A 14,178-nucleotide genomic window follows, 5' to 3' on the forward strand; every position below is an offset into this window, starting at 1 on the left:
GCTTGAACATGGTGGCTTGTTCACACAGATGAGAATCTGTTAAAACACAGGCTTTAACAGATTAACCTTGTGCGTCATTCTCAGTAATGTGGAGAATATTCTTTAGCACATCTGTTCAGCACAGGAATGTCTTCCATTAACAGAGAGAAACCATAATCTCATGTAGCCTAATGTGCATGATCCTACAGCCCTAATTTCACTGAATGCATTTCATTTCTCATTTTTTTACTGCGTCAATATTACTGATAAGGATTAGGAGTTAATATGTGAGTCACACTATGATGAGATGGTGAGCCAGCTGTGTAGCAATTTCAATTGTCGGAGCGTGTAATGTCGTTCACTTGAATGGAAGCGCTTCCGCCCCCCCTCCCCTTGCATCGCCCCCTACCGGTGAAACAGAGATTCGTGGGATCCCGTGACGTCACATTCCGCAAGTCTCCTCGGTTACTCAAGTGATGTCAGAGCCTCGCCTCCACAACCACGTGTTCCGTATAAAAATACGAGTCCAGCTCTGGCGGGGAAAGACAGTAGCGCTGTCCTTCCAACAGCCTGGCATCAAAACCCTGTAGTGCGCTTCGTCAAACTCAAACGGTCCGCTGCTGGAAGATCAGTGAGTTGCAATAAAAGGCTTCTAAAGGAATACATTCCTCCTGTGGATTTACTCTTACAAAATAATAGTGATGGCAGTTACTCAGGCTGGATGCGACTTGACATACTGCAAGATGAGGGGGATCGTGTCAGTTCTCACCGGTACGTCTCTCTCAACAGATTTGAGTTATTCGAGTTATTTTATTTTAGTTATGTCTATAAAAGACTTTGCTTATTTGATTATGCTTTAGAAAAAAAGAAAAGAAAAAAGGATGCAATATGTCAAAAATGCAATTAAACAACTGTAATGGGAGGAAAATGTCTTTATAGGTGATAGCCGTTTTTGTGTTTGTACAGTCTATTTTAATTAACGGTCTATAATTTATTATTATTTTTTGGTTAGTCGCATTTTTTCCCATAATTAAATCATAATTAAAATATATATTGCATTGCATTTTTCTTCGGGTTTAATTGTTTTTACATTGGTTAATTAAATTATGTGGTAGGTGTTTCATGAGGATGGGAAATGATGAGTATCGTTCGTGATGTTTACAGTTGATGCGGTCTGTTGTGTAACACTGATACGTTCTTGACATTAAACCACATTCACACGGATTCTGAATCACATCATGTAGGCTATAAAACATGATTTCTGGCATAGACCTGACGTGCAAATGATTACCGATAACCGTTAAGATTTGTTAAGGGTTTCCCTTCTCAAATGGTTGTCACTTCATTCAGTTCAAATGCAAGGTTTTAATGACGTCAGCTGTGGATTTCCTTCTGACGTAAATGGTTATTTTTCCATTTCAGCTTTTATTAAAGAAAGGAAGATGGGCTTAAACGACTTCATCCAGAAGCTTGTTTCCAACCCTCCCATTTGTCAACAGTAAGTATCCCAATATTTAATTATATGATGAATAAAATAAGAAAAATGCATGATGCTGCTTTTACAGTTAGCCTACATGTAGATTTGACGATGAACAAATAAGATCATAGATGATTTCTGTGTTTCAAAATCAGCAAGAAAGTGGTTCAGGAAATTTCCAGCATTCATTCGCCAAGGCAACACTGTAACCTCTGGTGTAACCTGTAATCCCATCATCGGACTTTAGATGTTCATTCTGCTAATTGTGTAGGTTAATCTGTACCGGCAGGATAAAGCCAAGCACAAGAATAGTGCTCTGTGAAAAGCAGCTGTCCAGGCCGCTGCTTGGCTGCAGTAAGCACCTTTGAGAAAATCCCTAATGTCCCCTAGACGAGGATAAGGGCCTAATTCAATTAAGTGCGGCCCATTTGGTCTTAGAGCCATTCAGGTCGGACCAGTGGAAAATTTCTCACCCCATCTCTACCCTCCATATGCTCCACATTCATGCTGGAAGATGCTGGGGGGTGTCCCTCAATTGACTAAAAGTCATCATTTTGGGCAGGAGGACTGATTTTATGAAGGCAAATGGTTTCAACGAAATATTATTTGATCTATTAATTGTAGATTTATGAATGTTCCAATACCAGATATAGCCCCACATAAACTTTAACAACACTGCCATCTATCGGTGTGCAAAGGCATTACAAGAAATAATTCATTTAAAGCAGTGGTTCTCAACCTTTTTGACTCACTGCCTAACACAATATTTTAAGGCCCTCTATATAATATAGTACTGTAACTATAATATAATATAACATATTATTAACAGAAACTGGGAGTGCCAATATAGGTAAAATTAATCACAAGTTTTAAATACGTGCTTTAATAAAAAACATTATTAAGGGAAGAAACATTTACATTTGGCCCCGTAGATTTCCATTGTAACTATCAAGTTACTATCAGTTTGTTTGTCTTTTGTGTTTACAAACCGTGGGTTTTGAACAAAGTTGATTATCTGAAGTAAACATTTTTAAATGTTTCTCTTTTCTCTAGTGATGAGGTTGGTTCATTCTTAAAAATCGATGAAAACCAGAATGAGGAGCTGGAAGAGAATCACCTGTGTTTGACCAATCCCAGGAGCTCTTTGGCTGAAGAAACTCAGTACGTAGTTACTCTTCCCATCTTCTGTTCTCAATCTTTTGTTTGGTTAATTGGATTTCAGTCAGTCAGGCCATTTGCTGTTTGCATTACTGATGTTATTTAATTTCCTTAACAGGATCAAACCTTCAGATTTTGACTACTTAAAGATCATTGGGAAGGGGAGCTTTGGAAAGGTGGGTAACATTTAATTTTTTATACAGTCAAGATGTAAACATTTATGTCATATTCTAAACTGAGAATGCTAACGGCGTCTTATTCCACAGGTTCTGCTCGCGCGGCACAAGGAAAGCGAACAATACTATGCTGTGAAGGTGCTACAGAAGAAAATCATTCTGAAAAAGAAAGAGGTAAGACCTAATGCATTATAATGTTCTCATTTAGATGTGAAAGCACTTCGCCACAATCATAACAATGACACTTCAAATGTTTTTCAGCAAAAGCATATAATGGCGGAAAGGAGTGTATTAATGAAAAATATCAAACATCCATTCCTGGTTGGGCTGCACTTCTCTTTCCAAACCACAGACAAACTGTACTTCGTGCTAGACTACGTCAATGGAGGCGAGGTTAGTAAACAATGCATTCATAGCCTGAAAGAGGCCACACCTCAGCTCATAATAGATGACTGAATTCATGAACTCTTGGTATGTTTTTCTCCTGCAGCTGTTCTACCACCTCCAGCGTGAGAGGGTGTTTCTGGAGCCCAGGGCTAGGTTTTATGCTGCTGAGATAGCTAGTGCTCTCGGTTATCTCCACTCACTGCACATAGTTTACAGGTATGTGAATGCATGCAGTGCCTTCTAGTGGAGAAGCAGTTGAACTGAGTTCTCGATTCTGTTCATTATGACCATGGGGTCTTACCTTTACCTGTCAATTTTCACAGAGACTTAAAGCCAGAGAACATCCTCTTGGACTGTCAGGGCCACATTGTGCTGACAGATTTCGGTCTGTGCAAAGAGGGACTGGAATCAAATGGCACAACCACAACGTTCTGTGGAACTCCTGAGGTGAGTCATTCATAAAATACTATCTTGTGAAAAAGAAGTGTGCCTAATTGTATTGAATGTGCACTTGCAGTGTACTTCAAACTTAAAAGTATATTTTAAAACAAAAACTGTTTTTGCAGATGATATTATAATAATGAAATAAAGGGCCACTTAAGTGTACTTAAAGAGAGTACACTTTCTTGACTGTTTAACACACCTAAGTACACTTTTAAAATGTCAAACTAAATGTTAAATGTTAAACAAATAAGTTTCAATAGAAATGAAATTAAAGTATATTTTAGTATGACCATAAATGTTTCAGTACATTCAGCAGTACAGATAACCATACTGTATTTACATTTTCATTTATTCCCGTGTCTGAAAACATTGTATTCAGTTCACACTTAAGTGTATTATTTTAAAGTATATTATTTCTGTAATAAGTGCTCTTTTTTAAAGGATCTTAAAGTGTACTTCTTTTCACAGGGGAATATAAGATAGTTTGTATTTAACAAGAAATTTGGATTTAAACAGTGTTTTGATTTCTTTCTTTCTTTTTTTCCCCCCACAGTACTTGGCACCTGAGGTCCTCCAGAAACAGGCCTATGATCGTACAGTAGACTGGTGGTGCCTGGGATCAGTACTGTTTGAGATGCTGTATGGACTGGTGAGAAGACCTTTTGCATGGAAAATGACTAGATCAGTTGTACACTGTAAAAAAAAAAAAAGTTATTTCAACTTAAGAAAGTAAGTGTTCATGCTGCCTTAAAATTGTAAGTTTAGTCAACTTGAACTAAGAGATAACTTGGATATTTAAGTTGACTAAACTTAACATTTTAAGGCAGCACGAACACTTACTTTTTTAAATTGAAACAACAATTTTTTTTACAGGGTAGCAAAGGATACATTTAGCAAACAATTAATCTCTCGCTCTTTGTTTTTCTAGCCTCCATTCTACAGTCGCAACACTGCCGAGATGTACAACAACATCCTTCACAAGCCTCTAGTCCTGAAGCCTAATGTGTCCAATTCTGGCCGTGACCTGCTGGAGGGTTTGCTGCACAAGGACCGTACCAAGAGACTGGGGTCCAAAGATGATTTTGTAAGTGGAAAAACACACCAGTGCTACTCACATATGGTTTATTTTCATGAGATTTGCGATTCTAATTTAAATTTATTTATAGCTGGAACTGAAGTTCCACAGCTTCTTCTCTCCCATCAACTGGGACGACCTCATGGCTAAAAAGATCATCCCTCCTTTCATTCCTTCAGTGGTAAGTTAATAATTTACCTGCATAGTAATCATTTGTAATAATTTTAGTACATTTTATATCAGTATGTTTTAATAATCTTTTGTTGAGCTTTAAAGAAGCACACTTATTTTGAAGTGTTGATGTGCATACTAAAGCACTTGTAAAGTACTGTGGTGTGTTATTCAATATTACATTTAAAGTTAATATATTTTTAAATAAACTTCATCATTACAAATGTGTAATTACAAAAATATTTTAAATACATGACATATAAGCAATGACATTAAAGGCAGGGTAGGTAGGACTATAAAAAAAAAAAAAGATCCAAATTTGTTAAAACTTTCTATATATATCAATACATAATTAAAATGTAAGTACTCTGAAAAAAAGAGTATAAAAATCAAGTGACTCTAGACCGTTTAATCTGTATTAAACACAGCTCATTATTTCGATTCGGGACGAATCAAAGGATTGGCTTAGGCGACTGTCACTCTCTCTCGCAACCATGGCAACAACCCTTTTGCCACGGGATCTGCCCACTTGCGCGCGGCCGCGCGCACGTTTGATTTGAGGAATTCGAGAGGCACTGAACCTAGGAATAGCAAAACAATGGCAGAGAAAGAGCAATCAAAATTCACATTACCGGCATGCAGTTAGTGAAGGCAAACAAGGCAAAAAAAAGAAGACAGTACAAGAAAAGGTAATGAACAAAAAGTCTTTGGATAAACAAAGAAATAAAACGCGTGTCAATATCAGCGTAGCTTTCCACCCCGTCCTCAGCCTCTACTTCCTCGGACCCTAGTTGCACGCCACGGCTTCTTGCACGACCTCCTCTGCTTCGCCCTAAAATTATTTTTATTTTACAAAAGGACATTTTACAAACCTACATTTTGCGCATGTGCTCCTGCATGCACTTTTCCAGTCACAACACAGCAATCAAAGGAGGACGCGCTGAAAACTGTAATGCTGTTCTCTTCCTTCGAATGTTTGAGTTGCAGAGGAATTTGTGACTGTTTCAGCTGTTCAACCACATCAAAGTTTCGTAATTAGTAAGTCCGTGCTTTTTCTCTTTTTGTTCTTATGTGCTGAAGGGCTGCTGTGCCTTGGTGAAACGGTGTTTGTACGTGAAGAGCTCTTTTCCAAAACGCCATAAACCTAAAAAGCTGCCTCAAAGAACCAGCAAAAGTAATGATTATGAATGTGTAAAATATTGCAATAAGACATTTTAATTGTTTATTAATTTCTGTGTCGGCTGCAAAGATGAAGTTGACGATATTTGACTCGCGATCTTCGCAGTAGGCTAGTGAACGCATGCACCGGAGAAATGCACATTTAGGCTACATAGTTTTATTTTGTTTTGGATGGTTTTGTTTAGAACCAGATTTCTGTAAATATATTCCACATTTTTTAGGCCTGTGAGGCGAGGCTACGGTTCGGTTCACGATGATATAATCTCCAGTTCAAGCACCTTATGTTGTGATTGATAGCCTATATTTACTTTATGTATTTAATGCAGGAATGAAAATATTAATGAATTAATGAAAAAAAAAAATATTAAAATTAAGATACAATTAATACAAAACGAAATTCGTTTTAAAGAAAGGCTTTGTGCTTTCTGTTTTGAGGTCTCTGTTAAAGTTTGAAAGTCTCAGTGCAGCTTTCAGAGCGCTCGCGTCCATAATGGAGAACTGTCAAGTAATATTGTTTTTTCCTCATAAATGCAAACACGAAAAATAAAAGACAAAAACTTTTTTAAAAAGACAAACCATAAATTTAGAAAAAAAAAAAAAAAAGATGGATTTATAGCGTTTTGGGGGAAAAATGAATGGATTTATACCGTTTTGAAAATGTTAATTTTTTTTTACTTTGAATTGATCATCAACAATATTGTTGTTTGATTTAATAATCACTGTTGCAAGAAGTGCCTAGTTAAGTTTTTTTTTTTTTTTTTTTTTTTTGTAAGTGGAAAAAGTAGGGGGTGCCACAGATTCTGTTTAGTTAGCTCCTTTATTGTTTTTTCTATAGCCTAGAATAATATAGGTCAAATGCAGCAAGTCAAAAGACCAACTGGACCTTCTTTGCCAGTTTGCTCACATTTCTTTGAAGGATGGCAAAAATATCGCCTGAATATCTATATCTAGATATTGGAAAAAAATATCGAGATATTCATTTTTGTCAATATCTCCCACCCCTACATGCAGAACACCATATATGTTATGAATCTTACACGAAATTCATCTTCATCACAATATAACTGATGGTAATGTAAAAAAGTGTATCAATGCAACCTGTTTTTAGCTTATATAACTAGCTCGTTAGCGAATCAAAAAATATATATTTTAAATTTACCAATATCAATATGCTAGCTTGATAGTGAGTACTAAAATACATCTTATTTGTTTATATTCATAAGCAATTAGCGTTAGATTTTTTTATTACATGTGATTCTGACATGATGTCACTACATGCACTGTGCTCCTTCCTCTCTGCTTGTCTCAGGTAAATAATGCGTCTTCAGCTCAGCGGTTGGAGTCGCGCGTTCATGTGTTTTGGGGGCGTGGCTTTGGAAGGAGCCCAGAAGGGAGGGGGTGGAGTGAATGGAAATAATGAACTGTCTTTAAAACAGTCCTGAGAGGTCTACAGACACTCGATTTTTATACTTTCTTTTTCAGAGTACTTACATTTTAATTATGTATTGATATGAACATAAAGTTTAAACAAATTTGAAAAAGAAGTTTTTTAGACCATTCCTACCTACCCTGCCTTTAAGGCAAGACACCACAGGTAAATAGAGTATGTTTGGTGTATGCAAGCCACTTAAGTTTTAGATTTTCTTTTATTAATTTTGAGAAATAGGCCTTTAAAGGTATGTATTATTTGAAATCTACAGATGCAAATACATAAAGAATAATAATAAACACCTTTCTTTCCAGTAGTCTACGTGTTATGGAAGCAAAATTGTAAAATTGACCAGTGCATGAAAAAATGGTTTTGCTTGTAGTGTCTTGCCTTAAAGTATATTTTAGTTTACCATAAATCCTTGTCTTTGCATAGAGATGTAATAAATTGTCTCTTTTAAATCTACAGAGTGGTCCCACTGACCTTCGGCACTTTGACCCAGAGTTCACACACTTACCTGTGTCGTCCTCCCTATGCAACACTGATAACCTGCACATGACCAGCAGCGTACGGGAGGCAGCTGGAGCATTCCCAGGTTTTTCTTATGGTCCACCGGCTGATCATGCCTTCCAGTAACAGCCTCCGTGACACCATCCAGTGTCCATTCCAGCATCGGGACAGAAGAAGGACCACAGGGTGGGACACTTAGCTCTTCCAATTTATTTGCAAGTACGACCTGGCAGCACAAAGGGACACTGATACAACCCGGATACTCGTGCATGCCCAGGAGGAACATGGGACGTTATAGGACTACAGTAACAACTTCCAGAAAAGATGAAATGTGTGCCAATGGTTGCAAAGAGGACCTGAGCTCCTAGAGAGAGAGAGCTTAGAAGTGCCTGAGAGTTTAACGTATGATCTGTGAGGGGAGGGAAACGGGCAAATTGACTTTGGCTTACCAGAGATGATGGCACCAGCTACTGGGCGAAACGCCTTCTGTGATCTTTTACATTTGATCAAAATGTCTTTGGATGATGTTTTATTTAATTGGATTTTTCATGCATCGTTGCACAGTGTGGAGGTAAAGGATCAAGAAATGTACAAAATATATGGATGGTATACATCAACCCCTACCAGTACAAGAGGATACACAGGCTGTACGACTCAAATATCAATAAATTTTTAATGAGTACATTTATTATATTCTTCCTATTGACAAATGTTAATTTAATAACTGCAATATTTATCATACTGCATTATTTTAGAGTGGTTTGGCTTAACTCTTTGGTCCTACTCAGATTTATATTAGAAGGGAAATTAGTTTAGATTACGAAGCCACAAGGCTTTTAGCTGTGATTATTTGTCTGATTGAGTAGAAGACATCCCGTGTTCCTCCAAAAATGAATATTTTGTCTTACAAGCACTTTCTTTCCTTTTTACTCCAATGCCAGCACTTTTACACAATATGCCAGACACTGTTTCTTGGGAAGGCAATTTTACTAGTCATACATCACATTCTTTTATCATACATTTAGTGAGATGGATGTATGTTTTAAACATCCATTTGTCATCACTATCTGAAGCGATCGATGTTTACCGAAAACACAGCATGTCGATTAGATTGCATTGAAACCACCTGCATCATGTATAGAAGTCATATGTACTAGCCCAAAAGGAACTGTGTCTTTTTTTGTTCAAATTGTGCCTGTTCAGCTAATTTATGTATGTTGTGATGCATTTCCACGTGTGTCTATCATTCCTGTCTGCATCGTTCTGGGTTGGACAGGGACATGGAATGCTGTGCAATAGAAATGGTGACTTGAAAGAGATGTGAACAATTTGTCATGCAAGACGTTGTTGAGACGATTGAGTGGCATCGACTTAATGAAGAAGAGGGGTTTGGATGCCCTCATGAAATGCATCCCTATTTTAATTGTAATATATTTCATATCATTGGACCAGTTATGTGCTATACGTTGTTTTTTAGATAACTACAAACATGGCAATATTGATAATGTTTATTTTCTTCCATTTTTGGAAGTTATTCATATATTGTTTTATATTTTTCCATGTATATTTATTTACATGTCACATATTTTACCTCTAATGATCAGAGTATTAAATTCTTAGATTGATGAAATGTTGGAGAATGATCTATTTGAATGCAAAATAAATATTTGAAAAATTGATCCATACATGTCTACTTATTCTTCACTTTTGTTTTGATGTTTAATTTGTTCACTTACATTTTTTTTTAATTGTTCAGTTTTGGGTTATGAATATTCTCATGTCATCCATCAAGGGTATTTCATTGCCCACGGCCTGAGATGATGGGATCACGGCATCTCCACAACCATAAGTGACATGGGAAATGGTTGAATAGTCATAAAAAAAAAAAACAAGTCTCTTGTGCTCACCAAGGCTGCATTTATTTGATCAAAATACAGTACAAACAGTAATATTGTGAAATATTATTAAGATTTGAAACAAGTTTTCTATTTGAATATATTTAAAAATAAAATGTATACCTGTGATGGATGGCAAAGCTGAATTTTCAGCAGCCATTACCGGATGAGACCGTCCGTCCTTCGGATGAGACGTAAAACCGAGGTCCTGACTCTTTGTGGTCATTAAAAATCCCATGGCACTTCTCGAGCGCAGTGGCGGCCTTGTACTGTGGCTGCCGTCGCATCATCCAAGTGGATGCTGCACACTGGTGGTGGTTGAGGAGAGATTCCCTGATATGAATGTAATACGATTTATAATAGTCCTTTACGATTGTTGCTTGTCAGACTGTACAAACATGAATCCAGCTGTAAGCCATGTCACACTGTGGGATATCAGTTGACTTTATGTCAGACTGTACAACAGTTAAGTGCTCTTTCTGACGTCCATTTAGTCTCACTATGGGAACGCCTCAGGCATGACCAACTGCGGAAGCACCAATTACACCGTCTGTCAGACTTACAGACCAATCGCCACAGCAATAAAGAAGCCCTGCCTCCCTTTCTTCCCCATGAAGATTGTGGAAGCTGTACTCATTGACACATTATTGTATTTCCTGCTGAACAGTTTACGGACAAAGATGGCTGATGACATCGCAAACACTGTAAATCTTATACTGTTTTTAGCTGGGTGCATTTTGCTAAAGTGGGAAAACGTCCACGTCAAGGTGAGTTTTTCCATTCCAAAGAGAATAAACAGCCTTATTTCCCGATCGAATACGATTTAGTTCATATTGAATACAGGGATATAAGAGTTTATTTTCAGAAATAATTCTGTATAGCACTGCTCCGGGGTAGTAAACCTACACGTCACGGTGAGAGTTTACTGAACAAAGAGAGTGAATAGAGTTATGGCCACTTCTAGAAGGGCAGAGCGTGGATGATGCTCCCTGCCACATGTGCTTGTGCGGTCGGGCTGCCACCTGGAAGCAGGCTCTCCTAACCAAGCTCTTTGGGTGGAGATTTGTGTGATAGCAGATCTGAATTTCCGGATGTCACATAGGGTGGTCAAGAGCTGCAGTAGGAGTATGGGGCTAACAGTGGTGGGAGAAAGAGCGCTATGGCTCAGACTCTCAGGCCTTTCTGAAAAAGTGGAGTTTCTTGATGACCCCATGGATCCCAAGGCACTGTTTGGCTTTACGGTCATGGCCATACACCAACAGTGTATTGGGGATGAATCAGGCTCGTTGGGTTTTCTACTCAACCGCCCTTGGAGTTCAACACTTTTCTTCCTTCCCCTGGCAAATGTTAATTGTAGATGGTCCCATTTCAAAAATTTGAAGGGCCAGTTCAGCAGGTTCACTTACCAATATAGGAGGGACAGTGGCACAAGTTCCCATGGTCCCCCTGCGACTATTCCCCTAACGCAATTGATCACACCTGAGGCATTCCCATAGTGAGATATCTCACTTCTGTTATCAGAGAACAGAGGCTATGCAAGTAATCTAATGTTTATTTAAAAACGGATGCACGTAAGAAGATTCGTCCAGAGTTTTAATCATCAATCCGTGACACGTTCGGTGACAGTGAGCTGCATTTAGATGCAGGATAGAAATGGTGGCTAGCAAACAAAAACAATCTCAAGCGTTAATTTTGATAATGGCTTGTCTTGAAAAGAAAATGGAACAAAACAAAGACGATGTGTGTGGAGCAGGTGGTTGGTTATTTTTGTCACACTTATTGCGTAACCAGATTCTGTGATCCTATTGGTTTTTGATTTGACAGTCGTCGTAGGAGAAGTCTAGCCTGGAAATCCATACCTAAATCTAAAAGATTAATGGTCTGGCGTTGACTAATGAAAATTGGCAAGCTCGAAGGGCGGCACCAAGCATGCATTTGAAAATCTCACTGCACGCAATTGGATAACGACCAATCACAACAAGTTATCGCTTAGCTAATAGCTACCAGCGGCGCTAACTGGTAGATTAGACTCTTACCGTATCCGGTCGGCAAAACAGCAAAAACGCCCTTCTTGCAAAGGAACGATTTGAGCGCCGTCTTCTGTTCCTCTTTTAGATAAAAAGTCTAAATCTTTCATTGTAGCGGCCAAAGCCGTTTCAAACAAATGGTGTTCATCCATAGCCATCTTGCAATGTTTACTAATGACTTCGACGTCGCAGCAGCGCTGTCGTCATCTCGCCTCTGGCCCGCCTATATCAGATAACCCGATGTGATTGGTGCAGCTCAGATAGAGGGGCATATTTAATGAGCATCATTACTCGACACCAGAGTAACTCGCTGAGCAAATTCAACTTGTGCTCTCGCGAGAACTCTGGATTACCAAGGTAGGAGAAGTCACACTGCAGGACTGTGCTGCGTCAGGACTGACACTGGCAGAATTTCATCAGAGGTCAAATTTGATCGCAATGGTCATTAATCGGCTATCGGCGAACATGTCAAACTAGCAATCAAAGACTACAGATTCTCCATTGTCTGTTCTCCATCATTGATTCTCCATTGTCAATTCTCCAATGTTTCTCCCCTGTGAATGAACCTGTACTGAATGTCAATTTACACAAATTTCCATGATCGATCGTCATTTAAATTAATGATCAATTAATCGATTAATCGTTAGTTAGCCTTAATATATATAGCCAACAGCATGACAAGTCTGCAATGCTGCTCAAAACGTTGTTCTTCACCAAATGAATGTGAAGGGTTTTTAGTCTAAATAAAGGGCTAGAAGGATTGTAAAATTAGTCGATGTGATTGATCCTTTAATTAAAATACTAATTTAATAATCAAATGACGACTAATACAACTGTCACCAACGCCACCTCAGATGCCTGCTAGTCAGAATGTGTAACTCCTGTTGTGGACGCGCTCCACGGCAACTAAACCCAATGAATTCACAACGATTTATTAAAACAGTGTTCTCATTATAATATAATGTAACATGATAGTCCCAATCATAGTTATTATAAGTCGTGCATTGCTGTTTGAGCTGTGCACGCTGAAACTGAAGTGGTAAATAAACACCGGTAAACTGAAGCCCTTTGCTAGTGGGTTATTTAAACGAAAACACGTCCTATATTTGATTAATCAGATATATACAAAATAAACACAATATTATAACTTTCATTTGCACAAAACAACAAGGCTGCGAATGCACAAGCAAACTTGTAGTCATGAAGTTGTAAAGGTGTATAGCCTTTTAAAGTAAAATGATCCCAAACATAACTCCAGCGAGTGTGTCGCGGTTGACCTTAATCGATGATCGATAAGTTTTATCGGTTAAATTATTATCGACAATTAATCGATCGTCGATTAATCGTTAGCACCCTAATTTCTACCACTCACCAACTTTTCAAAAAATCCTGCACATGAGTTCTTCTTCCGTCTTCCCGTGACAATAATATACATTTTAATAAAAAGTAGGCTACTGTCAATGGTTTTTAAGGGCTTACATGGACTCACACTAGACATGGACTTGCACTAGAGTATATTTCTGGCCTTTTACATCATTATCAAACTACTATCTGCTCAGAGTTTCCTTTTAATTGTCCTCAAGAAACATCTGAAATCCAAAGGAGATTGTGCCTTCGCTGTTGCAGCTCTGTGCCTCTAAAACAGCCTCCCTCTCCACATTAGATCTTGACACTTGTGCTTAACTTCTCATTTGAAGACTTTTCTCTACTCTGTTGCTTATAACTGTCATTGGACTTATATTGTATAATGTTATATTGTACTGTACATGTGTTATATTGTGTGTTTAAATGTGTCTGTATGGTAATTTTGGTAGTGTAAGGCTGATTAATATAAATAATTTATTATAACATTATAAATGTAATTACTGTCACTTTTACACTTTTACTGAATGAAAGTGTTTTTTGTTTTTTCAAAAAAATCTTACTGACCCCAAATGTTAGTAAGTTTGTTATATGCCAAGTTTGTTATTTGTACACACACGTACACACGTACACACACACACACACAAATAACAAACTTAGCTTGGCTTTCAGGATCTTTCTGTCATTTCCGTTCTCTCTTTTTTTTTACTATAACAAAAATACTTCTTTAATTAAACTGCATTTTAAATATATGATGTTCTGGGGGAGCTTACAAAGGTCTAACCCCCATCTCTATGGTAGTTTACGAATCAGTAGTAACAGAAATGCTTACCTCAGCACTCAGCAGTCATCACATTTTGCAAGGGTTTACCGTTTTGTGATTCGAAGGAGCGCTTGTCGTTTCTGCGC

At 37.9% G+C, this 14,178-nt stretch overlaps 1 protein-coding gene across 2 annotated transcripts; it reads left to right on the forward strand.

The window, feature by feature from the left end:
• The first annotated feature begins 518 nt into the window (after positions 1 to 518).
• Positions 519 to 9,664, forward strand: LOC311093888 (serine/threonine-protein kinase Sgk1). Of its 2 annotated transcripts, none has more exons than XR_014608500.1 (12): positions 519 to 750; positions 1,402 to 1,477; positions 2,510 to 2,617; positions 2,733 to 2,790; positions 2,881 to 2,964; positions 3,052 to 3,183; positions 3,281 to 3,393; positions 3,501 to 3,624; positions 4,175 to 4,270; positions 4,550 to 4,705; positions 4,788 to 5,150; positions 7,632 to 9,664. XR_014608500.1 is itself a non-coding variant. In XM_084131512.1 (12 exons), the coding sequence occupies exons 1-12, from the start codon at positions 681 to 683 to the stop codon at positions 8,109 to 8,111; spliced, it is 1,275 nt and encodes a 424-aa protein (XP_083987638.1). In that variant the 5' UTR covers positions 519 to 680; the 3' UTR covers positions 8,112 to 9,664. The 2 variants fall into 2 exon arrangements, 1 of the variants encoding a protein (XP_083987638.1); XM_084131512.1 differs by having other exon boundaries at positions 4,788 to 4,877; positions 7,944 to 9,664.
• The last annotated feature ends 4,514 nt before the right edge of the window (positions 9,665 to 14,178 follow it).

The sequence above is a fragment of the Abramis brama genome (assembly GCF_963993115.1).
Source record: "Abramis brama genome assembly, chromosome: 12".
Taxonomy (NCBI): domain Eukaryota; kingdom Metazoa; phylum Chordata; class Actinopteri; order Cypriniformes; family Leuciscidae; genus Abramis; species Abramis brama.

Bases quoted from the DNA above. Each gene is read 5' to 3' on its own strand.
- LOC311093888 (XM_084131512.1), top strand. From the start codon at position 681: ATGGCAGTTACTCAGGCTGGATGCGACTTGACATACTGCAAGATGAGG. The intron at 3,184-3,280 runs GTTAGTAAACAA...TTTCTCCTGCAG, and splicing joins ACTACGTCAATGGAGGCGAG to CTGTTCTACCACCTCCAGCG. The intron at 3,394-3,500 runs GTATGTGAATGC...CAATTTTCACAG, and splicing joins TCACTGCACATAGTTTACAG to AGACTTAAAGCCAGAGAACA.